Below are 26,466 nucleotides of genomic sequence, written 5' to 3'. Positions count from 1 at the left end.
CCGGTTGGAAGTGCCGTCTAGAAGGGGAGTAACCAGACTTCCTCTTTGACCCTCCCAAGATGTCGACTCCATGCTCTACATTGAGCCGGATCTGCCACTTTCAAGATGGCGTCCTGGAAGTGCGTCGCCGGGGACAAGCCCCGGAAATCTCGCGTTATGCGAGGTCGGCGCGTAGGTTCTCGCGAGAGGGCACATCAGTCCCTGCCAGGCGTCGTGTGAACAGCTGCTGGTACCGAAGGTTGAGGTGGAACCGGAGCGGTGAGGGGTGGGTAGGACGCAGTGGTGGCAGGACCGGGGGTCGCCGGGGCATAGGGAGGCTTTAGAGACCGGATTCCGGGACACGGAAGGTGTAGCAGATAGCTTAAGGGGTAGCCTTTCGGGTTCACCCTTGCCAGAACCAGGCTGCCGGAAGTGCGCTGAGGGATTTTTTTTTCTCTCCGGGAACCGGCGGGGAAACCGAGGCAGGGGTGGGGCTGCTGTTTGGGGGACGCACTGAGGCCGTCTTTTCCTGCAAGAGCAGAAGATGTCGGACAGTGAGGACAGCAACTTCTCCGAGGAGGAGGACAGCGAGCGCAGCAGTGACGGCGAGGAGGCCGAGGTGTGTGGCTGGGACGTTGTGGGGAGGCATTGAGCCTGGGGACAGGACTGGGACAGAAAGGCTCCTGTTGGAGCTCGGAGGGTATCAGAACGAGCTCTGGCCTCTGGGAGCCTCCAGATTGTTGGTAGTGACAGAGAAGTAGGCAAGCCTAAGTCAAGCAGAAGGACAGGTGCGAGAGGCCAGGGATGCTCCAAATACAGTGAAATAACACGTGATGTGTTTAATTTTTTAAATGTTTATTCATCTTTAAGAGAGAGAGAGCGAGCATGAGCTAGGGAGGGGCAGAAAGAGGGAGACACACAATCTGAAGCAGGCTCTGGCTCCGGGCTGTCAGCACAGAGCCTGACGCGGGGCTCAAACTTATGAACCATCGGATCATGACATGCGCAGAAATCAGAGGCTTAACCGACTGAGCAAACCAGGAGCCCCACAGGTGATGTGTTTAAAGGACCTGGCATGTAGGAAGCACCCACTGTTAGCTTTTATTTTGGAGTATGCACGGTCATTTCAGAAATATATTTTTAGTGCCTACTGTGTACTAGGCACACTTTTTTGCCCTTGAGCTGCACTAGTAAAACATTTTAAAAGTCTTTGCCCCTGTGAACATAAACAAACGTGACTGATGTGTGTATCATTTAGTAAAGCAGAAAGTACTTTGGAGAAGAGCAGGGAAGGGGAATAGGGAGCCTTGGGTCAGTTTTAAATAGGGTGAGTCTGAGAAAGTGATATTTGAAAAAAAGATGTGTTGGAGGTGAGAAAGTGAGTCATGTGTGGAAGAAAAGTGTTCCAGTAAGGGGGGAACAGCAAGTGCCAAGTTGGGAGCACGTCTGCGTGTTCAAAAAGTAACAAGGAGTCAAGTTTGGCTGGATCAGAGTGAGCGCCACAAGAAAGTGACGGGAGCCAGATCATATAGGATCTTGAAGCCTCTGGTGAGGAATTTGTCCTGATTGAGTGCGACAGAGCCTTGAGGTTTTGAGCAAAGAAGGGATGTGATCTAATGCTTTAAAAGGATCACTGTTTCAGGAATCAAGTAAACATTTCCTGGGACATAACTGACTTTAAATAGTCTCCTTTTAGCTATTTTCCTTGTCTATTTATTTCTAACTTATTTATTGAGCAAATGAATGTTTGAGCATCTATAACTTTGTTCCAGGTTCTTCCTAGGTGTTGGAGAGAATAGAACAAGGCAAATTTTTGCTTTCAGGGAGTTTACACTTAGTAGGCAACAGTTACAAACTAACAGAGATGACTGGATGATTATAGATGTCTCCTTTAACCTACAGAAACATAAATCAGTTTTTTTAAAGGTAGTTGCCAACACTTGCAAGGGCGATTTCATGTAAAAATCATGATTTTTCTGCTTTTCTGGGAAAATTAGAGGAGCCAGCAAGCAGCTCTTTGCTCAAGAAGTGGCAGCCTGCTTTAAAATGGGGAATTTTCTCCAATTCCTGGGATATATCAGTTGCCATTTATCATGATGCCTGCCTTGTGGCAGAAGATTTAGGTAAAAGGAAGTTTTCCTTTACTTGTGTCCTAGGAAACATCAGGTAGATGGAGAGTGCCATGGGTTTCCTTTGAGCTGCCCCATTTATTTTTGTTCTCTGCTTGCCCTCGGTAGGCATTTGATTGTCAATCCTTGTGCCCTGTGGGGAGTCCTCAGCTTCCAGTGAAGAGTTGGAAGAGTCAGGAAGCCATGGTGGGGGTGAGGCAAATGGGAGGATGCTAGGAAGGGTTTTTCTTCGAGCAGCAGTACTGGGTTCTTGGTCTCCCTGACTCATGGCTTCAAGGCACTTTGCTTGTGGTTAAAGCCTGGTGGTAATGAGGCCAGGATCCCTGGGTCCTTTTCCTGGCTGGGACATCTGGTTTGCTCTGTGCAAATCTCACTTCCCCAACACCACACCAGGCTCTTGACTCGCCTGCTCACTTGTCTCCCGTCACTAGATGAGGCAGGAGGACAGTGAGAGGCCAGCTAGAGATAGGACTGGATAGGCTTTTTGGATAGCCAAAGGTTAGCATGGTCCTTGAAGGACCAGGTCCTGTGGATAGAAGGTTGGGATGGCAGATGATGAGCCACTGTTGGGGGAGTCAGCGGTTTCCCCATTCTCAGCCACAGTAACCTGCACATTCATTCATTCATTCATTCAGCAAGTGTTCCTATCAGGCTGGGATCACAGGCTCCTTCATGGAGCTCTCTGTCCTGGAGGGGAGATAGTTTTATAAACCAGCGGTTACTTCAGGGGATGCTGAGGACAGACAGTGTAAGAGCACGTTCCAGCCCCAAGATAACACAAATAGTAATGGGAGCTCTTTTCCTCAGGGATCAGGGAGCCAGGTTTGGAAAGAAGGCTTTGCTGGGACTGAGCCAGGGGAATGAAGACAGGGTTCCTTGAAATCAGGCTACTCAGAGTAGTTTGAGTTGTTAAAAGGCGGGACATTGTGGATGAGTCAGGAGTATGTACTAAACAAATGTTTAAGTTGTCTTCTGTTCCCATCCCTGAACTGGGTAATGTTGGGGACCCAGCAATGCCTGAGATAGCCTGAGAGAGCTCACGGTGGTCGGGGCTGTGATGGAGGAAGCTCAGAGGATGTGCCTGACTTTGCTGGGGCAGGGGGTAGGCATGACTTCCTAGAAGGGGGAGTATTTTGATTGAAGTATGAGTGAGAGGCAAAAGAACGTTTTTGGTTTTTTTTGCAGAGGACCAGCACGGACGATACTAGCACTGAGAGAGCATGGAACGAGTGGTTCAGTGTGGCTGGGACCTAGCACTTGGGAGGGGGAGCCCGAAGAGGCAGGATAAGAAGGAGAGGCAGTAGCAGAGTGTGTGCTTCTTGTCTAAGCTGTTAAGCAGCTGGGTCTTTACCTGGGGGCAGTGGGGAGCCCTGGCCCTGTTTTAAGCAGGGGACCAAATGATCAGTTTCATATTTAAGATCATAATTTTTGGACGTTTTTATTTATTTTTGAGAGGTGGGGAGGGGCAGAGAGAGAGGGAGACACAGAATCCGAAGCAGGCTCCAGGCTCTGAGCTGTCAGCACAGAGCCCGACACGGGGCTCAAACTTGTGAACCGTGCGATCATGACCTGAGCCGAAGTCAGACGCTTAACCAACTGAGCCACCCAGGCGCCCCTGTTTTGCTTTTATCTTTATGGTTACTTTTTACTTGTAGCAAGCTAACTTTAAAAATGTTTTTGTTTCTGAAATATTCCAAAGTTTGGAAAAGTTTCTTTGTTAAGTTAAATAAAAACATGAGTGAATTTAAAATACCAAATAAACAGGTTGAACTGATGTGAACTTGGCAAGAAGACGTGAAGTTAGTGCGGAAAAGATTGAAGTTTGGGGAATACTGTTTTGTCTGGGTCATTTCCTTTTGTGACTGGTTTGGAGGCCAAGAGACCAGAAAGGAGGCTGGGCAAGGGGCTAGGTTTTAGAGGGCAGTGATCTGGCCTAGGCTAGGGCTGTAGGGATGGGGGAGAAGGGACAGCTTGGAGGGACAATGTTCCAAAAGCAGAAATGTCAAGAGTTTGGTGCCCGATGAGAGCTAGAGGGAGCCAGCACAGGTCTAGGGGAAGACATTGAGGTCAGTGTGGGACACGGTGGGCGTGAAGGGTTCAGAAGACATCTAAGGGAGGCATCTGTGGAGGCTGCTGACATATGGGGGGCCTCTAGTTCTGGAAGAAAGTGGGGAGCTGGAGACAGATGAGGTATCACCTGCAGAGACAGGAACTGGGACTGGAAGGTAAAGTGGCCCAGTGGGAGAGTGTACGCAGGGAGAAGCAGAGCGGGCCCCTGGCTGAACCCTGGGGTCTGAAGCCAGCACTTGAGGGGTGAGAGAGGAAGAGGGGACTGCAGAGGGGCAGCCAGAGAAGTTGGAGAAAAGCCGGGAGAATGTGATGTGACAGATATCAAGGGAAGAGCATTTCTTTAGGGAGGGAGTAGGCAGTGGTGTGAAGTGTCTCGTACGTAACAACTGAAGATTGTCCTCGGAATTAGCAACAAGAGGCAGGCGATGACCTTGGGGAGCAGTGTAGACTGGAACCGGAGATCTAGGAATCGTAGTCACAGAGAGGCCCACCAGCTGAGGGAGTGGATGAGGCGGCCTGGGGAGTTGTAGAGTGGAAAGAGACGAGGGCCAAGGACCGCCCTCATGGAGCTACAACATTTACGGGCCAGGTGGAGGCTAGCAAGGAGGTCTAGTGGAGCAGGGAGTGTGGGTGAGCTCCCAGGTATTGGTTGACTGGGTGGCAGTGCTATCACTGAGGTAGGATGGCCCCCAGAGAGGCTGGGGTGGAAGGGAGGGCATGCAGAGCAGAGGGACTTATGACTAGCCAGCCAGAATTAAGGTCAGACCTGGGGTTGGGGAGCTTGGTATCTGGATTTTGGGGTACAGAACCCTGGTGCCCCAACCTTTTGTAACCCTGCAGGTAGAAGAAGAGCGGCGGAGTGTAGCAGGCAGCGAGAAGGAGGAAGAGCCTGAGGAAGAAGAGGAGGAGGAAGAGGAAGAAGAATACGATGAAGAAGAGGAAGAGGAAGATGATGACAGGCCTCCCAAGAAACCCCGCCATGGCGGCTTCATTCTGGACGAGGCTGGTATGTCACAGGGCTGGCAGGTGCTGAGCGTTGGCCGGACTTGTACCTTCGGTTCTATTTCTTGAATGAGTTTTTCCAAAAAGTTTTTTTTTTTTTTTTGGTAAATGTCGAACACACACGGTAGGAGGATAGTGTATGGAACCTCCATGTCCCGTCACCTCGTGTCAACACTTAACACCTTAGTACCGATCGTTTTGCTTCTTCCTCTTCATTCCTGCCCACTATTGGATGATGTGGCAAATCCCAAATACATGATTTTACCCCCAAATATTTCTTTGTATATTCCCCAAACATCAATCCTTTTAAAACAGTTACAGTAGTATTATCATCCTTTAAAAAACTGAAGTCTGTGCTTCTCGTGGGAAGCTGAGACGACCTCGATGTAGGCAGGACAGGGTGGTGGAGGCCTGTTGGCCTGGGTCCCTTGTGGCCTGGCTCTGCTCTCTTCTCCATGCGGCCCTGGGTGAGTTGCTGTTTGGTTTCTCAAAGAAAGTTTCCTCAGCAACGTATGGCACTTAAGTGCTCATGCTGTCATCATCCTCATCCTTGAAATACCCGTTTGTTTCCCAATGGCCGCATAGTATTTTTTCCATAATCTGTTTTATGTAACCAATCTCTTGTTGGACATTGGAGTTCGCGTTTTTCATTATTACAAGCAGCACTGCTGGGAACACTCTCATACGTGTTTAGACTCATAGACACAAGGTATTGCCTAGACCAGGGGTTCTTAACCTTTTTTGTGCTGTGGCTTCTTTGGTGTCTGGTGAAGTCTGTGGGCCCCTTCTTAGAACTGTGTTCTGAAGTGCTTAAGGAAAAAATACATAGGATTCCAGAGAGAACAATTATACTGAAACACGGTACCTAAATACTCAAAGAACATGTGTGTTTCGTTAGGAATGTGCTGAAATAACAAGATTTAGTGGAGGGTCTGATAAGAATCTAATTTTGAAGTAGCAATGAGTGCAAATGATATTTTGAGATATCTTCAGCTGTATAACGTGCCATGAAAATGTCAGAGTTCACTGCTAACATTGCCGTGATTTGCTTCCATCGTTCATAATTGATGTAAATACTAAACTTCAGTTAGAGATTAGTGAAAATGAAGATATAATATTTTTAAGTTTTTTTATTTTGAGGGAGAGAGAGAAAGAAGGATGAGTGGGGGAGGGGCAGAGAGAGGGGGACAGAGGATCCAAAGTGGGCTCTGAGCTATCAGCACAGAGCCTGACGTGGGGCTCAAACTCATGAACCGTGAGATCATGACCTGAGCCAAAGTTGGACGCTTAACCAACTGAGCCACCCAGGTGCCCCGAAGATGTGGTATTTTATCTGACATGGACCCTGAAGATTTTTTATGTGGCAAATCCGTATAGGTCATATTACTGGGCAAAGGGAACGTGTATGATTTGAAAGCCTTTTGATGTCTGTGGCCGAATACTGGCCCCTGAAAAGATCATACCAGATACTCCCTCCAGCCATACTCAACAGTGCCTGTTCCCCACATGCATGTAAGGGAGAGCTACTTGGAATGCCATCCTCCCTTTCTTAGGACCCTCTTACCTGAGGGAAAACCAGGGAGCGGAGGGGCAGGAAATGCTCAGAACACTCCTGTTCTTGGAGAGCTTTGGCCCTTTTCCTAACAGCTGAGGGAAGCGAGTCCTTTCTTAGAGAAAAGATCTTAGGTAGCAGAAGTGCCCAGATCAAGAGAATGGATAACATGCCGTGTGACATGGACGTGGACTGCTGGGGACAGCCATGTGTTTTCTGGGGTGTCATTGGGCACTGCCTGTGGGAAGGCTATGTGGCAGGGCCCATTGGTATTTAACATGCAGGGACCCTTTGATCCAGCAGTTCTTTTTTAGGAGTTCATCTGACAGTTAAACTCGAATAGGTGCATAAAGATATGAGGCCAAAGATAGTTGCTGCAGTCCTGTTTGCAGTTGCAAGTGGTCGGTGATCTAAATGTCCTTTGATGGTAATAGCCTGGTAAAATGAGTTATGAGGCAGATAGTCGGATAATAGTAAATGAAGCATGTGCTGCTATGAAAGAGTTCCAAGGTAGTATCATTGCTTAGAAAAAGCGGAAGGTACAGAACAGTGTGCTAAAAAGTTGCATTGGAAAAAAAAAAAAATGGGGCAGGTAGTGGGGGGGTTATATGCATTTCTTCTTTAAGTACAGATTATTTCTAGACAAGAAACTGGTCATAGACTTGCCTTTGGTAAAGGGAACTGAGCTAGGGTTAGAAATGGGAGGGAGACTTACCTGTACCCATACATCCTCTGAACACTTTGCATTTTTCATCACGTACAGATACCACTTTTCAGTTTTTAGTGTAACATTGGCTACATACAAAAGAGGATATGTAATGTAGTGAAGAGATTAGGTGCATGGACCCTGAAGCCAGATTGTTTCTCAGGTACTAGCTGAGAGTCTGGGCCAGTGAAATCACCTCTCTGGGCCTCAGAGCCCTCACTGTAAAATCAGAACGGTGGTGTTACCTCCTTCAGGGTCACCAGGAGGATTAATGAGGAATCTGTGGCAAGAACTCACAACAGAGCAGGGCATACGGTACACTCGGTAAGCAATAGTGTTATAAACCGAAGGGAACAATAAACAAAACGAACAGATCACGAATTGTGTCTTTAATGGGGCTCTGGCTGTCTCGGTTGGTTGAGCGTCCGACTTCAGCTTAGTTCGTGATCTCGCTGTTCACGAGTTGGGGCCCCACATCTGGCTCTGTGCTGACAGCTCAGAGCCTGGAGCCTGCTTTGGATTCTGTGTTTCCTTCTCTCTCTGCCCCTCCCCTGCTCATGCTGTGTGTGTCTCTCTCAAAAATAAATGTTAAAAAAATTTTTTTTAAACTATATATTGGTTTTGATAGTTTGGAGGGAACTTTTCTGCTTGCTTAATTTGATCTGATCTTTTTTCTTTTGAGAGTGTGTGAATGTGTGCGAGTGAGTACGAGGGAAGGACAAAGAGAGGGAGAGAAAATCCCAGCATAGAGCCTGACACGGGGCTCGAACCCACGAACTGTGAGATCATGACCTAAGCCAAAATCAAGAGTTGGATGCTTAACCGACTGAGCCACCCAGCACCCCATCTGATTTTTTTTTTTTTTCAAGTTTATTTTTTATTTTTACGCCCAGCATGGGGATTGAACTCAGGACTCCAAGATCAGGAGTTACGTGTTCTACTCACTGAGCCAGCCAGGCGCCCCTGATCTGATTTTTGAAATGGGCTCCTGGATGGGGTTAGGGGAGGGATGGCTTTTAGAGCCAGGTGGCAGCGAGGAGACTCGATCCTGCGGCTCGGAACAGCTCCAGGGCAGCAGGTGAGAGCCTCACCTGTCTAGCCCTGAGTCCTGATCTGCAGGGTGGATATTCGTAGTGCCTGTCCCCCCAGAGATGTTTCCTGGGAACCACTGTCGCGACGTCACCTTTGCTGCAGCTGCCTCCCTGACCACGTGGCTTTCTTGTTGCAGATGTGGACGATGAGTATGAGGATGAGGACCAGTGGGAGGACGGAGCAGAGGACATTTTAGAGAAAGGTGTGTGTGGGCCCCACCTCTGCAAGCCCACTTTGGGGTCTTGGGTCTTGAGAGCCCATCCCCAACCCCCATGCCCTGCACCACCCCAACTCCCACCCTCCTCACCTCGCTTCTTTCTGTCGTTGCCAGAGAGACCAGCTCTGTACCCTTTTCCTTTTAGGCCCATGAGTTGGGGGGTGGGGGTTGTGGGTGGTGGGGGTTGTGGGAAGAGGACTCTGGGGTCCCAGGGCCCCCGGGAATCCCTTATGGGGGTTGTAGGGTGGGTGGGCTCTGTCCCAAGATAACCCCCCACTTCCTGGGCCAGTGCCCCCACTTCCCTGTTATTTTCCGTTTTGTGCGCCTCATACATTTCGGCTTCTCCCCCAACCACCTGGTGCCTGGCCTTTACTTTTGATTTTCAACCTTCCTGTGTCCCTCCCTTCCCCTTCCCCCAACCCATTGGTTGATTTCGCTGCTATAATTTGGCTCATACTTTGTCTGCCCTCGCCCACCACCACCACCACCACCACCACCACCACCTCCTCTTCCTCCAAGTAGAAGAGATTGAAGGTAAGAATCTGAAAACTGTGATTTCCCGACCTTCCTCCCATATCCTGACATCTCCTTCCTGCCCACAGTACCCTCCTTCCACCCCTGACCCCTGTCTGGCCCTGGGGGCTCTGACTCACATAGGGTCCAGAGTTCAGGGGGTTCTGAGGCCAGGTATCCAGCCGTCGGCCTGGGGAAGTGTGTGTGTTTATGTATGCGTGTGAGCGTTGTGGCAGCAGGGATAAGTGGTGGGGGGTGGAGTTCAGGGCATACTTAACGGCTGTGAGATGGGGAACGGCTGGATGTCCCCACCTGTTGGACCCTGTCCCCAAGTCTTCTTCATGAGAAGCAAGATGCTGAGCAGGACAGAGTAGAGGGTGAGGGTTGGGGGTTCCTCAGTGAGGTGTCTCCTGCCCCAGGGCCCAGCTCCGGCCCTCTCAGCCCCCATCACTTCCTCCACGCCCTTGCCCTTCACCTCCCCTCACTTACCCCATCTGCTCATTTTTTCGCAGCCTCCAACATCGATAATGTCGTCCTGGATGAAGACCGTTCTGGGGCTCGCCGCCTACAAAACCTCTGGAGGTAAGCGGCGGGGGGTGGGGGTGGGTGAAAGGGTGAGACTGGCTTCCAGGGGGGGACTTGGGAGCAAGTCAGCCCACCCTCCTCTCCACAGCCTTTCATTCACGTTTACTTTCCCCTTCACACCCCAGGGACCAGCGAGAGGAAGAACTGGGCGAGTACTACATGAAGAAATATGCCAAGTCGTCTGTGGGAGAGACGTAAGGGCATGGGGTGGGGGCAGGTGGTCCCTTCTCGGGAAGGGTCAGGCTTCTGACAGAGCATCACCCCTCCTTCCCAACTGCTGTCCTCTCTCCAGGGTGTATGGAGGATCTGATGAGCTCTCTGATGACATCACTCAGCAGCAGCTGCTTCCGGGAGTCAAGTAAGGGGGTTGGGATGGACGGGCTGAGATGGGGGAATCTTGTATTGGGGTGATGGGCCTATGCAGACACAGAGTGGTGGATAGTGGGAACAGGTGGCATGTTGGCGCTTGCCCTCTTCTGCTTCTGGAAGGAGGGATGGAGGAGGAGAGGGTGTGGAGGGAGAGCAAGAAAGATGGGTGTGGGGATTCGGGTCTTTCGTGATGAGGCCATTTCCCTGAAGGGTTTCCTTTTCTTCTCCTATCTAGGGATCCAAATCTGTGGACTGTCAAATGTAAGGTGTGTGCTCCAGGATGCAGGGGAATGGGGGAAATGACCTTGTCAGAGAGAGCTCCCAGCTTTCTGTCCTGGGTCTCCTTGGCATACCAGTCTCTTAGTCCTGTCTCTGCTTCTTCATCCCCCGGCCCCTGGCTCCTCCTCACTCCTCCGTCACTTAATTCACTGTCTCCTACCTTTGTCTTTCTTACCATCCATTCCTCTTTCTCTGTATCTGTCCATCTTTTTTGTTCCTCTCTCTCTTCCATTTTATCTTTCTTGCCTGATTACTCTGCATTGCTGTTGTCTTCTGTCCCCTTATCTGTGTGCATCCTTCACCTTGTCATCTCCATCTGAAGTCTGTCTCTCTTCCAGATTGGGGAGGAACGGGCCACGGCCATTTCCTTGATGCGCAAGTTCATTGCCTACCAGTTCACAGACACGGTAAGTCAGATAGGCAGGCACCTGGGAAATGAGATAACAGAGCAAAAGCCCAGAGGGAGGGACAGTATAGGTTCAAGGGTACCAGGTGCTCCTTACGGTCAACAGCATTGTCCCTTACGTGAGCTGCTTTAGCTAGAAAACAACCACTCCCTGGATTGAAGCATTCTTCTGTGCCTGACAGAGGTATTGTCTTCGTTCTTTCTGCATTCCTAACAGGGTTCAGCAGCCCCCTGTAGCCCTCCAGAAGTCAGCCTTTAGCTTCCTTTTTTGTTTGTTTTAAACATCTTTTTTTTTTTTTTATAATGTTTATGGGGGGGGGGGGGGAGGGGAAGTGGGGGAGGGGCCCAGAGAGAGAAAGAGACATAGAATCTGAAGCAGGCTCCAGGCTCTGAGCTGTCAGCACAGAGCCTGAAGCAGGGCTTGAACTCACAGACCATGTGATCATGACCTGAGTGGAAGTTGGACGCTTAACCGACTGAGCCACCCAGGCACCCCAGCCTTTAGCTTCCTGAACCTTTTCTGCCTGAGTGAGTTTTGCCTGTTCACCAGCCCTGTTGGGCAGCTGTCCCCCTTTTACTGTTTGGGAGGAGTCCTGGGATAGGACAGTGTGGCTGAGTGTGTCAGGGGACAGGCCTGTCAGGGGGAGAATTCCTTCCTTCCTTCTTCCGTGCAGTTTTCACACATCTGCTGAACCCTTCCCGTGGTCAGGTCTCTGCACTGGGAGGTGCTGAGGATACAGCAGTGACTATGCCAGGGCTGGTCCTGTCCCTTCAGGGCTCACTCACAACACACAAAGCATGAAGGTGCTGCTTTAAGTTCACAGATCTTTCTTGGGGCACCTGGGTAGGCTCAGTGGGTTAAGTGGCTGACTTCTGCTCAGGTCATGATCTCACATTTCGTGAGATTGAGCCCCACGTCAGGCTCTGTGCTGACAGCTCAGAGCCTGGAGCCTGCTTCCGATTCTGTGTCTCCTCTCTCTGACCCTCCTCCCCGTTTGTCTCTCTTAAAAATAAACATTAAGTTCACAGATATTTCTTTAGACAGCTGGAGTTTGAATCCTGTCCCTGCTGCTTCCTACCTCTGACCTTGTTCAGGCTGCTTCCCCTTTCTGGGTGCCTTGCTTGCTCCTCAGCATTGCTAGCATTAAGTAGCTTTGGACATGTCCAGCTTTCATCTGGGACTTGGCCTGCAGCTTGTGTTCAGTAAATATAGTTATTGTCAGAGGTATAATTGTCAGTTTTGGAACAAGGGCAAACCCAATGAAAGGTACGCTCAAAATTCATGAAACATGGGGCTACGGCTGACTCTGTGCTAGCCGGTAATGTTCTTACTTAATATAGTCCGTGTCAGGCTGAGTACATTGCTTGTACCTGCTGAAGCAGTGGGTGTATGTCAGTGGGCCCAAGTGGACAGTTGGATTTGCAAATCATTTCAAGTGTACTCAGACCTCAGTCATGTGTCCTGGGCAAAATTCTGGTGATCACTTGAGTTATGACTGATTATTATTTTTAATGACCAGAATAGTACATGTGTATTGTAGAAGCCCAACTCTCCCAAATGGGACTTCTCCTAAGTCCCATTTTTCAGAAGGAATTCTTGTTGGTTTATGTCTTTCCAGATCATCGTCTGCACGTTGAAAACTTTGCCCTGTTTTTAAAACAAAATGGCGTTATGCCGTACATGTGTTATTCTGCAGTGAGCTTTTTGCCAAGACCTTAATTATCTTTCCATGCCCAGTAAATACAAGATTGTTTCCATTTTTTGGTATCACAGGCAATGCTGAAACAAATGAGTAGTTTTTTTTTTTTTAACTGAGATATAACTCACATAACATAAAATTCAAGGTCATGGTGTATGATCCTTCTGATATGTTGCTGGATCCAGTTCTATTTAATTGGAGATACTGTACTTACATCTGTGTTCATAAGCAATATTGAACTGTAGTTTCTTAAAGATGTCTGTTTTTAGTGTCAGGTTAATACTGGATCGACAGAATGAGATGGAAAATGTTACCTCCTCTTCTAAAAAGAGTTTGTGAAGGATCAGTGTTGTTAAAATGTTGGATAGTGAGGTGCCTGGGTGGTTCAGTCGGTTAAGCATCAACTCAGGTCTTGATTTCAGGGTTGTGAGTTCAAGCCCCATGTTGGGCTCCGTGCTGGGTGTAAGATGTTGGGTAGAATTCACCAGTGAGACTGTCTAGTCCTGACACTGTGTGTGTGTGTGTGGGGGGGGGGGGGCGGGTATTTTTCCATTACTAATTCAATATCTTCTTGTAGGTCCATTCAGGTGTTGTATTTCTTTTTGAAAAGTCAGTTTTGGTAGTTTCTGTTTTTCTACGGGAAACGTTCATTTCTTTGAGGTGATCTTATCTGTCGGTGTGCACTTATTTGTAGTATTGTTTTGTAACCCTGTAAGATTGGTAGCAATGTCCTTTCTTTTTGAGTCTTTAGCAACTTGAGTCTTTTGTCTTTTTCTGGGTCAGTCTAGCTATAGGTTTGTCAAATTTGTTAATCTTTTCAAAGAACGAGCTTTTGTTTTGATGGACTTCTCTATTCTCCCTCTTTTACTTGTTTCCATTCTGATCTTTATTATTTCTTTCCTTCTGCTTGTTTTGTGTGTAGTTTTCTTTCCTTTTCTAGTTTCTTCTGTTGGGTTTTGCCTCATGTACCTTGAGGTTCTGTTGTTACATTCATGTATGTCTGTAATTCTGACATCTTGAATGATTGACCCTTTTAGCATTCTAGGATGCCCTTGTTTGTCTCCAGTGACAGGTTTTGTCTTAAAGCGCGTTCTGTTTGCTTTTAGTGTCATTGTTCCATTTCTCTTCACTCTTGTTGCTTTTTACACATAGTGCGTGTTGGCTACCCATCTGTGTCACTACATAGAGATTCATTCCTTTTTAAGCGGTACACTATATTTCCCAGAACATTTGTGACACAACAAATCCCTTTTGGGGGCATTTACAAATTTGCAGTCTTGTTTTTTGCTGTAATCAATAACCCTGCAGTGGACATCCTTATCCCTGGGGTCGTTGCACACACTGTGGGATGAATTCCTAGAAGAGAGAGCACTGTAGTGGCGGCCATTGCCATTAGTTGCAGTCGCGTCTCACTGTTTCCCTCTGCTGGTGTGGCCCCACAGCCCCTGCAGATTAAGTCAGTGGTGGCACCAGAGCACGTGAAGGGCTACATCTACGTGGAGGCCTATAAGCAGACGCACGTGAAGCAGGCCATCGAGGGCGTGGGCAACCTGCGGCTTGGCTACTGGAACCAGCAGATGGTGCCCATCAAGGAAATGACAGATGTGCTCAAAGTCGTAAAGGAGGTGGCCAACCTGAAGCCGAAGTCCTGGGTCCGCCTCAAGAGGGGCATCTATAAGGACGACATCGCCCAGGTGCCGGGGGTGGGGATATGGCAGGGTGGCTGAGGGGCCAGGGCCTGTGTTCACGCCCCTGCTCCCCTGTTCTGTCCTCCTCCCTTTTCCTTTTGTCATTCCCAGCCCTTTCCTAGTGCAGAGGGCAGATTAGGTGATGCAGAGCCTAGATTTTGTTGGGAGCACACATCCAGGGGAATGGATGAGCATCTCCTGTGAGAGTTCAAAACACAGTAAAGATCTGAAGGCGGTGAGCGAGGGGGCTTTGTGGAAATCTTAGGGAAGAGTGTTGCAGCGGAAGGAACAGCATGTGAACAGGGCTGCCCCGGCTGAAGCAGAGTGTGTGAGGGTGAGAGTGGCCGGGAGTGGGCTCAGGGAGGGGACTGCACCTGTGGCCTGTCGTAAGGCTTTGGCTTCTTCCGGAGTGAGGTGGAGGGACACGGTGTGATGTGGATTTTAATAGGATTACTCTGGGAGCTTCATCGAGGATAGACTCCTCGTTCTCAAGCAGGGACAGTGTGGTCCCTTTTCTTGGTTCTGTCAACTGAGCGGGGAGTTGCTCTAGCATCTAGTGGATAGAGGCCGGGGATGCTGCTAGCACCCTACAGTGTAGGGGACAGCCCCCCACAACAAAGAAGGACCTGGCTGCCAAACCCCAGACTGGACCAGATGGGGCTACAGAGACCAGCGAGGGGACTGTGCCACCATAGTCCTGGGTTGCCCAGGGTTGTAGGAGAGAGGAGGGGGACGAGGTCAGAGGGGGGACGAGGGGTTTCGAAGGCAGAGCCCATGGGAGTTGCTAACACACCGGAGATGGGCGGAAGAGTAGGGAGGGAGTCCAGAACAATTGCCAGTTCGTGTGCCAGACCAGAAGGAATGATGGAGTGGGAGAAGGCTGGCAGGGAGCAGGTGTGGGGGGGTGACTAAGGTTAGTTGTGGTTGCACTAGGTTTGAGGGGCCTTTTAGACATCCGAGGAGAGATGGACAGTCTGCTTCGGGGTTGAGGGGAAACGGGACAGAGAGAACTTGGGGGATTGTCATCAGTGTGATTTCTTTCCCATCACCCCCTGTCCCTGCCACCTCCATGCCCTTCCTGTGTCTGGGGTTAGAGAGGGAGGGCCAGGGCCCTCCTGACCACCCCCATCTCCTCAGGTGGATTATGTGGAGCCCAGCCAAAACACCATCTCCTTGAAGATGATCCCACGCATCGACTATGACCGCATCAAGGCCCGTATGAGCTTGGTACGAGGGGGCACGCCGCTACTCACGGGTGGGCGGATGCCTGATCCTTTGATCCTTGCGGGTAGCTGGGCCCTCCTCCTTCACCCTTCCCACCCGTGCCGCCTTTCCTCCACAGAAAGACTGGTTTGCCAAAAGGAAGAAGTTTAAGCGACCTCCACAGAGGCTGTTTGATGCTGAGAAGATCAGGTGCATGTCCTTGGGGACTGGCTGGGCTGGGTCCCCACAGCTGTGATGTAGAGTGCCTTCTGCAGGTTCCCCCCATAGGAGTGGGTCCCCCGACCCATCCATGGTCTACTTTATGAGTGGTTAGCCTGCCAGCAGTGCCTCAGCCAAGTTACTTAACATCCCTGGACCTCTGTTTCCTGTGCTGTAAAGAACAACACCTGCCTGCTGGGACTGTAGGGAGAATCAAATGACTTAATAAGCGTGTGGACCTAGAATAGCACTTGACTCCTAGTAAGTGTGATTAGTGGTATCACACGCTGAAATGGGAGTTCTCGACATGTCAGGCCTTACAAGGTCTCTTTCACTGATCTTCTGGTGCCTGGGCACCTGAGGTGGGAGTACAGAGCCCTTCCCATTAGGATGTGTCCCTCACCCTCCCCAGCTGGAGGGAGCTCTGGAGCTCTGCCCAGTAACCCCAGCATTTCAGGGCTAGCCAGAGGGCTCCTGATGGGAAAGGCAGGAGAGGAGGGGGAGAAACAAGAGGTGCAGTGACCCTTTGCCACTGGTCCTGTTCTAGAACCCACTGTGAGCCGCCAGCCTGTTTTCAGTTCTGTTAAAGGGGGATCACAGAACTCCTTTTGAACTGCATCCCAGGACTTGGCTAATACTTCACATGCCTAGATTGGACCCACTCATCCCACTGCTGTCCACTTGACTGGACCTCCTTTTACTGAGTGCCCTGACCCGGCCTGTAGAGCTTGTTTGGGCCTCCACCAAACTCAGCACTTGAGTGAGAAGAGGATTGAGTGAGTGGCAGGGGGAGCTCAGCCTGCTCCCCTATGCTCCCTTTTTTGAGAGTGGGGTGGGCTTTCCCTCCTCTCTCTAGAAGCGTGGGCAGGGACAGAGTGTTCTCCTGCCCCACAGGCAGGGCCAGTAGAGTTAAGGCACAGGTTTGGGAGTCCCACCACCCCCCACATTTGAGTCCTGACTCAGACCACTCTACCTGGGAGATGTGCCTCATGCGAGCCTCACTCCCTCACTTCGCTAGGAAACATAGGTCACATTAGTGATGTCCTAGGCTTTGGGGAGGAGTTGTGGAGGTGTGTGGCCAGGGCAGGTGCAGACCGGGCCTCCGTGCATGTGAGGGTTTGGCGTGGTTCAATACTTTGTCCAGCTAATGTTCACCGAGTGCCTCCGGGGTGCGAGATGCTCGCTGCTCTAGGGGACATAGCAGTGAGTGAAAAACTGCTCTTTGGGAGTTGCCATTGGTCAGGGAGACGGATCAAACGGTGGCTCATTTTCAGAGGGTGATGTGGGCTGTGGCGAACAATAAAGCAGGGGAGAGAGCAGCAGAGTGCCGGGAGGAGCCTTTCAGCTTGGGATGGGTTGCTCGACCAGCAGGGCGCGGCGGAACGGGACGGGTCAGTCGTCTTGTGATCCTCTTCCCCCCTCGCCAGCAGAGGAGCCTGAGATTCACTGAGACTCTCTTCTTCATCCCCCTTCTAATCTTCTCTTTCCCCCAAAATCCCAGGTCCCTGGGCGGCGATGTTGCCTCTGATGGTGACTTCCTCATCTTCGAGGGGAACCGTTACAGCCGGAAGGGCTTTCTGTTCAAGAGCTTTGCCATGTCTGCTGTGGTGAGGGTCCTGGAGGGCCTCTTGCTTATGACGGTGGGGAGCAGGGAGGGCAAGCTTTCTCTCCCTCCTTCAGTCCAGGCCCCAGAGTGGTGGGTTATCTGGATCTTTGCTGGATTGCCTTCCAAGTCAGGAGTATCCCCAGGGCAGTCACTCTACCTCTCCAGCCCGTTCAGCTGGGCTGTGACACTGACCTTTCTCCTCTCTCCTTGTCTCAGATCACGGAGGGTGTGAAGCCCACACTCTCTGAGCTGGAGAAGTTTGAGGACCAGCCGGAGGGCATTGACCTTGAGGTGGTGACTGAGAGCACAGGTATTTGGTCCCTGTCAGTAACTCAGCCCAAAGAAGAGGGGGTGGCTCTTGGCAGGCAGCTCCCAAGTCAGCCCTGCATCTGTCCCTGTAGGGAAGGAGCGGGAACACAACTTCCAGCCTGGGGACAATGTGGAGGTGTGTGAGGGCGAGCTCATCAACCTGCAGGGCAAGATCCTCAGCGTGGATGGCAACAAGATCACCATCATGCCCAAGCACGAGGACCTCAAGGTGGGTATCGTACTGCCCATACCTGTGGATAATCTAAGATGGCTGCCTGGTTTTCGTTTGCTTTAAGGGCGTGTACGTCTGTCTGAGGGTTTGTCCAGGCTACCATGATGTGTCTGGGGTGAGGCTGTCTCCAGCTAGGTCTGAGGAAGAGTGTCTAGTCTGGCATTCTACGTCTTGGGGACAGGCTTTGTGTGTGTGGAGTAAAGGGGTATCCTGACTAATGCCTTGAGTCTGAGGTCAGCTGTCTCCAGGGCAGGTGGCCTAAAGGATCTGTGGTTGGGTGGTGTGAGCCTGGGTGGGTTTTGGCAGGAGTCTTTTCTGAGGACGTGAGTGGCTTCTGGAGATGGGGAAGCAGGTGGGTTGTGGTGGCTTCCCTTCCCGTGCTCAGTGTCCCCACACCCAATCCCCAGGACATGTTGGAGTTCCCGGCCCAGGAACTTCGGAAGTACTTTAAGATGGGGGACCACGTGAAGGTGATTGCTGGCCGATTTGAGGGTGACACAGGCCTCATTGTGCGAGTGGAGGAGAACTTTGTTATTCTGTTCTCTGACCTCACCATGCATGAGGTAGGTGGTGGGGGGGAGGGGGGGAGCATGCCAGAACAGAGACCCAGGCCGATGAGCCACCAGGACCCTGCTTCACCTGCTTTCCATTTCCCACAGCTGAAGGTGCTCCCCCGGGACCTGCAGCTCTGCTCAGAGACGGCATCGGGTGTGGATGTGGGGGGCCAGCATGAATGGGGGGAGCTGGTGCAGCTAGACCCCCAGACCGTGGGTGTCATCGTGCGGCTGGAGCGGGAGACCTTCCAGGTGTGTGTGTGGCGGGGCTTCCGTGTAGGGGTCTTTCTCTCCCTCGAGCTCCTCATCCTGGGAGGTGGCTAAGAACCCAGACTGCTCTGGGTGGCAGATCTGGCTCTGTGAGCCATGGTTGGCTGTGTGGTGTTGGACAAGTGACCTATTGTTTACCCTTTCTGTGCCTATTTTGTATCCTCTAAGATGGAGATAATGGTAGCATCTACTTTAATAATTGTGATTGAAGCCCTGAGATCAAATATGTAGACCCAGGTGCTTGCTCAGGGGCTGGGTGCGGCGGGTGCCCTCCTCGCCTTCACCCCTACCTGGTGATGGGAGAGTCAGAGCCTAATGCTTAGGACCCTGGACTCTGGAATTATATCTTGGCCCTGTTATTCCATGCCGTGTGACCCTGGGCTAGTGACTTGCCCTCTCTGGGCCTGAGATTCCCTTTGTGTAAAATGGGAATCATGACAGCATTCATCTCAGAGGTAAGTTTTGAGGCTTCAGTGAAATCTTGTGTGAAGAATTTAGCATGGAGCCTGGCACAGAGTGATGGGTAGACATCAGCTATTATGTTAATATCTACTCTACCCATTCCTCAGGTTCCTCAGTCAGGATGGAGTCTCCTCCTGAAGGGTGTTTTGGAATGATTGGGAACATTTTTGTTTGATCCAGTGCCTACAGGGTGGTGCCCTGAGACTGTGTGCCCCGGGGCCGGGGAATCTAGACTTCCTGCAGAACTTGGGACAACCTCCCACAAGGAAGGATCGTCCCACTTTAGGAAAGTCCTGCTCCACGTCACCCCTTTCTACTCTCACCCCTCAGCATCCCTCCCCTCCCTCCATAGGTACTGAACATGTATGGGAAGGTGGTGACTGTCAGGCACCAGGCTGTGACCCGGAAGAAGGACAACCGCTTTGCCGTGGCCCTGGACTCAGAACAGAATAACATCCACGTGAAAGACATCGTGAAGGTCATTGACGGCCCCCACTCAGTGAGTATAAGCTCCTGCCCATCAGCCACGCCTGAAATTGCCGGGGTGCGGCCTGGCCACAAGAATGATCATCCTTTCCTCATCCAGGGCCGGGAGGGCGAAATTCGCCATCTCTTCCGCAGCTTTGCCTTCCTGCATTGCAAGAAACTGGTGGAGAATGGGGGCATGTTTGTCTGCAAGACCCGCCACCTCGTCCTGGCGGGGGGCTCGAAGGTGAGGTGGGTGTGGTGGCGCCCTGGCTCAGCTCCCCGGCCTTCCCCGGCCCTGGGAGCGACAACAGTGGGCTCGTGGAGGATTAGGATGGCGGATGTCAGTGTCGGGTCCTTGGCAGAGTTTATTGGGATTCAGAGCTTTTCACCAAATCATTCACCCACTTGGTTTTATTGTGCACCTGTTGGGTCTCTGACACTGGAGGTACGACAGCGAGCAAGATGCAAATTTCTGTCCTAGAGCTGCTAGAAGACAGATAGATAAACACAGCACAGTGTGAAGTGACACTATGAAAGAAGGCACTACGAAAAAAAAGTAAAACAGGACTGGGAAATAGAGAATAATGGGAGCTGCTGATTTAGATGCAGAAGGTTAAGGAAAGGTTTCCTTGAGGTGACACTTGAGCAGAGACCTGAATGAAGGACGCAGAGCTCTGTGACTAGCTCAAGGGAACAGCAGACGCAGAGGTCCTAGGACTTGTAGGAAAGCTGTATAGAACCACGTATCAGAAGGGAAATCGGGCCCAGGATCTGGGTAGCTGGGACCAGGAGGTGATTTCCTTATGGTCCTGAAGGTGGGGGTGATGAATTCTCCCAGCTATGCAGAGTTATAAAGTCCTGGCCAGGAGAGGACCAGGCCTCTTGATTGACAGGCCCACAGTGGTGTTGGGGTGACAGTTTTCTCAAAGGGAAGTGGAGGCATTGTCACCAGAAGGAGAGAGGGATAGCTGCTAGGCCAGTTCAGGCAGGAACTGTTCCCAAATGGAGGCAGGCAGTGGCATGGGGGCCAGGAGCCGGTCCTCCAGGCCCTGCCTGCTGATTGACATCCTGTCCCTTTCCTAGCCCCGAGATGTGACCAACTTCACAGTGGGTGGCTTTGCCCCTATGAGTCCCCGGATCAGCAGCCCCATGCACCCCAGCGCTGGAGGTGAGGGGAAGTTGGGCGGGGATGTGTCTGGGGGATGGAGGAGGGAGGTTATTCAGCCCATACTTCCTGAGTGCCTGCTCGGCTGGCCTGGCCCTGATGGGGCTCCGAGCCCATGAAGACCAGGACCCTCCCCTGTCACTGCTCCTGGTGGCAGCCGGCAGTGGTCACAGCTGTGCCCGAGCTCTGGTGCAGGCCACCCAGAGGAAGCTTCTAAACCAGTGTGGGTGTGTGGGGGAGTCAAGCAGGTGAAGAAGGGGCTTGAGGTTGCTCTGTCTGTGGACGCAGCATGGGAGGGGAGGGCATGGCCCTGGGGACTGGTGATCTTCTCCTTTCTCCCCAGGTCAGCGTGGTGGCTTTGGCAGCCCTGGTGGCGGCAGCGGCGGCATGAGCAGGGGCCGAGGGCGGAGAGACAATGAACTCATAGGCCAGACCGTGCGCATCTCCCAAGGGCCCTACAAAGGTGAGCTTTGAGGCCATTTGGAGGCCTGGGGAGGGGCATGGTAGAGAACCCTACCCAGCCTGACCTCCTGCCTCCTCACCAGGCTACATCGGTGTGGTGAAGGATGCCACGGAGTCCACGGCCCGCGTGGAGCTGCACTCCACCTGCCAGACCATCTCTGTGGACCGTCAGCGGCTCACTACGGTGTACGGGCTGGGCCGGGGCAGGAGGGGGGTTGTTGGGTGGTGAGAGGGTCCTTCTCACCCATCTAGTTCTCTGCGTCCACAGGGGCTCACGGCGCCCAGGTGGCATGACCTCAACCTATGGGCGGACACCCATGTATGGCTCCCAGACGCCCATGTATGGCTCTGGCTCCCGCACACCCATGTATGGCTCTCAGACACCTCTCCAGGATGGTGAGTGTGCCCAGGGGACAGGGATGAGGGGCGATGTGGGGGAGCTGCAGATAGGACAGAGCTGACAGGACAGAGCTGACAGACAGACACACCTCTCCTACTCTCCCATTTCAGGCAGCCGTACCCCGCATTACGGTTCCCAGACACCTTTGCATGACGGCAGCCGCACTCCTGCTCAGAGTGGTGCTTGGGACCCCAACAACCCTAACACGCCATCACGGTGAGAACTGGGGTGGAGGACAGGGTTCCCTGAGTCTGCATGTATGGGTGGTTATGCTGGGTGTCTGCGGGATAGAGGGGTCTGTGTGGCCCTCCCTGAATTCTCTGCTCCTAGCCCCAGGCTGGTCACGTGCCAAGGGCAGGTGGGGCTGGGCTGGCGATAAAATGGTCTCTCCAGTCCCCACCATAGTAGTAGGCTGTGGTTAAGACTTGGGCTTGGAGAGGCGCTTGGGTGACTCAAGTCAGTTCGGCATCTGATAGTTGATTTCAGTTCAGGTCATGATCTCACAGTTGTGAAATTGAGCCCTGAGTCAGGCTCAGTGGGGAACCTGCTTGGGATTCTCTCTCTTTCCCTCCCTGCTCCCATGTGTGTTGGGGGGGGGGGGGCGGGGGGGGGCGAGGGTGGGGGAGTGGTGCACGCATGCACGCTCTCTCAAGATAAACTTTAAAAAAAAAAAAAGAGAAAGAAAAGACCTGGGCTCAGAGACAGATTTTTGTGATCTAGGTCATATGACAAGTGTGTGACCTTGGGCAGGCAGCCTCATCTCTGCCTCCCAGTCTCAACTGTGAAATGGAGGTCTCTGATGGGGCTGTTGTGAGGTGTTCAGTGTAGCTCGGGAAGCATTTGTTACGTTGTTGTGATTACCACAGAGTTGTTCTTAACAGACTTCTCTGTCCAACAGGGCTGAGGAAGAATACGAGTATGCTTTCGACGACGAGCCCACCCCGTCCCCACAGGCCTATGGGGGCACCCCCAATCCCCAGACACCTGGCTATCCCGATCCCTCATCCCCACAGGTCAACCCGCAGTACAACCCACAGACGCCAGGGACGCCAGCCATGTGAGTCCACTGTGGCCGGCCCTGATCAACCCTTGCCCAGACCTTCTCCACTGCCACTACCTTCTCCTCTTCTCCATCATCCCCAGCAAGTGCTCCTTTCTGTCTTTGACTCTGCAGGTACAACACAGACCAGTTCTCCCCCTATGCCGCCCCCTCCCCGCAAGGCTCCTACCAGCCCAGCCCCAGCCCCCAAAGCTACCACCAGGTGGCGCCAAGCCCAGCGGGCTACCAGAACACCCACTCTCCAGCCAGCTACCACCCCACACCCTCCCCCATGGCCTATCAGGTATTGGTGAGCTTGCATGCCCTTAAGGGCGGTGGGCTAGAATGGGCCTTGGGTCTATAGGGACAGCCAAGCTTGATGACATGTTTCCAACAACACTCTCTTTCACTTACAGGCCAGCCCCAGCCCGAGTCCTGTTGGCTACAGTCCGATGACACCTGGAGCCCCCTCCCCTGGTGGCTATAACCCGCACACACCAGGCTCAGGAATTGAGCAGAACTCTAGCGACTGGGTAACCACTGACATCCAGGTGAAGGTGCGGGACACCTACCTGGATACACAGGTGGTGGGGCAGACGGGAGTCATCCGCAGCGTCACGGTAAGTGGAGCCCAGGCTGGTGGGTGGGCAGGCATCCTCTCCTTTGGGGTCCCCAGTCTCTCTGTTGTTACTGGTTTTTTTCTTTTTAACCATCTAACCACATTTTCCAGTGCCTGTTTGTCCCCAGAAAAGCAGGTACAGAAGGTGTGGCCTGTAGGCTCCACAAGGCGGGGGTTTCTGCCTGTCCTGTGCATGGCTGGGGCCCCTGGCCTGGAGCAGTGACTGGTACCCAGGAGCTGGTTACATTTTAATATACTCCTCTGAGATCAGTTCAGTGACATGGACTGAGCGCTCCTCTGTGCCAAGCTTCGGCTTAGTGCCGGGCACCACTACCCTTAGTGCTCCCCCTGTTCCAGCATTACCAGCCTCTCTGTTCTTCACGGTCACCAAGTTCCCTCCAGCCTCTGGACCTTTGCTCATCGCTTTCCTTTTTCTAGGATTCTCTTCCTTCCATCCTTTGTCTAGTAAACTGCTATTCATCCTACAGGGAAACACCTAAGCTGTCTCAGATCTGTCTCTTGTAAGCCCATGTAACTTTTTTTCATGTTACCTACCTGGTGTCTAAAAGCTTAAAGTTTATTCTGGTGTGATCCTTTGATTACTAAGCCTGTATTTCCTTCCTAAGTAGCCCTAGTCCCTAGATGAGGGACCAGCACCTTGTTGGCCTTGTAGTAAACATTACTTGAAAATACCAGAGACCAAAACAGCTCCCGGCCCTGCCTTCACAGATCTCGCATTCTAGTGAGGGAGGCAGACATGTCCCCAGACAGGAACAGCCTGAGTGGCCAGAGCTGGGGTACAGGAAGTCCCAAGGGCAAGAGGAGCTCTGGGAACCTAGAGGAGGCATCTTACTCAACTTTGGAGGAGGGTTCAGGGGGGTGCTTCCTGGAGAAGGAGGTATCTGCACCAAGTTCTGAAGAATGAATAGGAGTAAGCCAAGAGAAATGGTTGGGGAAAGGGTTAAGTGTGTTCCAGAAAGAGGGGACTTGCAAAGGCCTGGGGGTGAGGAAAAGGCTGGCACATCTGGGGAGATGAAGTATGTTCATTGTGGCTGGAACACAAAGAGCCAGGGGGGAGGGTGAGTGACAAGGCAAGAGAAGTGGCTGGGCCAGGTCACATGGCCGCCTGGGGAACTTGGACTATGTCCTAAGGAATCTGAGCAGGCAGGGTGGTGGTGGCATCAGGTCTGTGGTTTGGGATTAATTCACTATGTTGCTCTAGCAGGGATGGATTAAGGTGGGGAGACTGGGGGCTGGGAGCCTAGGGGAGGTCAGGCTTCACTATAAGGCTGTAGGGAAGAGAGGAGAGAGGGGGAGGTGGCAGAGACTCTCGGGAGGCCAGTGAACACACCTCAGAGCTGGAGATTTTCAGTGAAAGAGCTGGCCAACCTGAGGTCAGAGCTCTGGCCGGGGCCTGGGGGCTGTGGGGCCATCCCTCAGATCTGGGCGGGCCTAGGAGGAGGAGCAAGTGTGAGAAAGATGATGAGGCCCACTTGGGACATGAAGGGTCAAGTGTCTGAGCAGCGGTCTCTCTTTTGGCCTAAGTTGGCTTCATTCTAATGTTTCCCATGCTGATCTGATCACCCTGCCCCCACACACCACAGGCCCAGGAACTAGGCCCAGCTTTTGGCCTTTCCTGCCCCTGTGTCACCTTGGGAAGGTGATTTTTTAGAATGAGCCCTGAGCCTATGGTCCTTGAGTGCGGGCATCAGTCCTATATTGGAAACAGGCCAGGCTGACCAGGCTGTCCCTACCCACAGGGCGGCATGTGCTCTGTGTACCTGAAGGACAGTGAGAAGGTTGTCAGCATCTCCAGTGAGCACCTGGAGCCCATCACCCCCACCAAGAACAACAAGGTAAGGGGGGCCAAGGGGACGTAGGAGCCTTGGGCTGCTGACACAGACCCTGACCCTGTGCCCCCCCTCCCAGGTGAAGGTGATCCTGGGTGAGGATCGGGAAGCCACAGGCGTCCTGTTGAGCATCGATGGTGAGGATGGCATCGTCCGCATGGATCTTGATGAGCAGCTCAAGATCCTCAACCTCCGCTTCCTGGGGAAGCTCCTGGAGGCCTAAGGAACGCAGGGCGGGTGGACTTTGGCAGATATCTGGCAGATGGAGAGTGTCCTCTTTCCTTCTCTGGCCCTTGGCTCTGACAGGTCTGGGCCAGGTTTGGGGCCTGGAGCAGGGCTAATCTGATTGTTCAGGATTTCCTTTATTTTCCTTTCTGGGTTCCTATTTCCCTCCCTGATGTTCATGGGAATCAGAGTAGAGTCTGGGGGAGGGTCCCCACCTTCTTGTACCCTCTCTTCCCCAGCTTGCTTTTGTGTTACGGTCTTTCAATAAAAAGCTGTTTGGTCAAAAGTGTGTGTGTCTGTGTTTTCTAAGCTGGGGTCATTTGCAGACCCCACCTACTTCCTGGGCAAATAACTGGATGATACCTAAGCCTCCAATCCCCCATCTGGAAAATGATGCTGTCTATTCCAGACGGAGGGTTCTCGGGATGAATGTATGAGAAGACACAAGATTATTAGAACAGAGCCTGCCACGTGATTAGTCACGTTGTACTGTTGCTCGAGTTATGTGAAGTGAAAATCTGTAAACCGCCTGGAAAACCTAAATTCCTCCTGTGGTGCGGGATATAGCTGTTGATGGTCCTTTCTCTTGAGCCCACAGAGCAATGACCCCAGAATTGCTGTGGCTTGTCTGGTGGCTTGGGGGTGGAGAGGGGGAGAGAGAAGGGGGCTTGTATCACTTGATACGTCTTTTTTGTAATAAATGTGTTATGAAATGTATTCTAAAATGTTACCCATGTTCAAAAAGGTCTTAGGACACCCTGAACGCCCATGTCCCCAGCACCCAGCTTCAGGAACAGTATGTACCAGATAGGCCCCACTTTAAGCAGCAGCCCCAGACCATTCCCCTCCAAAGGTGACCATAATCCTGGATTCCGAGTCTTTTTGCCTTTGTACTTTTACTACCTTAGTATTTATCCCTAAACGTTAGAAGGTCGTTCTCCACATTTTGAAAGCTTACATAGACTTTTTCCCCTCGTTTTAAAGAGATTTTTAAAAATTTTATTTTTGAGAAAGCACTAGGGAGGGAGGAAGAAAGCGAGGGAAAGGACAGAATGGGGGACGGAGGATACGAAGCAGGCTCTGGGCTGACCACGGT

At 51.9% G+C, this 26,466-nt stretch overlaps 1 protein-coding gene across 3 annotated transcripts; it reads left to right on the top strand.

Moving 5' to 3' along the window:
- Positions 1-140: 140 nt before the first annotated feature.
- Positions 141-25,656, top strand: SUPT5H (SPT5 homolog, DSIF elongation factor subunit). 3 transcript variants are annotated; one of them, XM_060651096.3, is made up of 30 exons: positions 141-258; positions 521-598; positions 5,019-5,184; positions 8,667-8,732; positions 9,270-9,281; positions 9,773-9,842; positions 9,971-10,039; positions 10,138-10,203; positions 10,450-10,480; positions 10,832-10,900; positions 14,042-14,293; positions 15,425-15,514; positions 15,630-15,700; positions 17,211-17,316; positions 17,532-17,625; positions 17,717-17,853; positions 18,264-18,419; positions 18,516-18,662; positions 19,495-19,641; positions 19,729-19,854; positions 20,694-20,778; positions 21,119-21,238; positions 21,321-21,423; positions 21,506-21,633; positions 21,748-21,853; positions 22,536-22,694; positions 22,812-22,980; positions 23,093-23,296; positions 25,056-25,151; positions 25,225-25,656. In XM_060651096.3, exons 2-30 carry the CDS (start codon positions 524-526, stop codon positions 25,366-25,368), a joined length of 3,264 nt encoding a protein of 1,087 aa, XP_060507079.1. In that variant the 5' UTR covers positions 141-258; positions 521-523; the 3' UTR covers positions 25,369-25,656. The 3 variants fall into 3 exon arrangements, with proteins under 3 accessions (XP_060507079.1, XP_060507078.1, XP_060507080.1); XM_060651095.3 differs by having other exon boundaries at positions 151-265; XM_060651097.3 differs by lacking the exon at positions 9,270-9,281 and having other exon boundaries at positions 151-265.
- The last annotated feature ends 810 nt before the right edge of the window (positions 25,657-26,466 follow it).

The sequence above is a fragment of the Panthera onca genome, chromosome E2 (assembly GCF_046562875.1).
Source record: "Panthera onca isolate mPanOnc1 chromosome E2, mPanOnc1 haplotype 2, whole genome shotgun sequence".
NCBI classification, from domain to species: Eukaryota; Metazoa; Chordata; class Mammalia; order Carnivora; family Felidae; genus Panthera; species Panthera onca.
The sequence above is the reverse complement of the archived record's forward strand: the minus strand, read 5'-3'. Positions and strand labels throughout refer to the sequence as shown.

What these genes read in the sequence shown, in the direction of transcription:
- SUPT5H (XM_060651096.3), top strand. Translation starts at nt 524, where the DNA reads ATGTCGGACAGTGAGGACAGCAACTTCTCCGAGGAGGAGGACAGCGAG. An exon ending in GCTTTGCCATGTCTGCTGTG is followed by an intron (nt 17,317 to 17,531) that starts GTGAGGGTCCTG and finishes TCCTTGTCTCAG; the next exon opens with ATCACGGAGGGTGTGAAGCC. An exon ending in CTCCCAAGGGCCCTACAAAG is followed by an intron (nt 21,239 to 21,320) that starts GTGAGCTTTGAG and finishes CCTCCTCACCAG; the next exon opens with GCTACATCGGTGTGGTGAAG.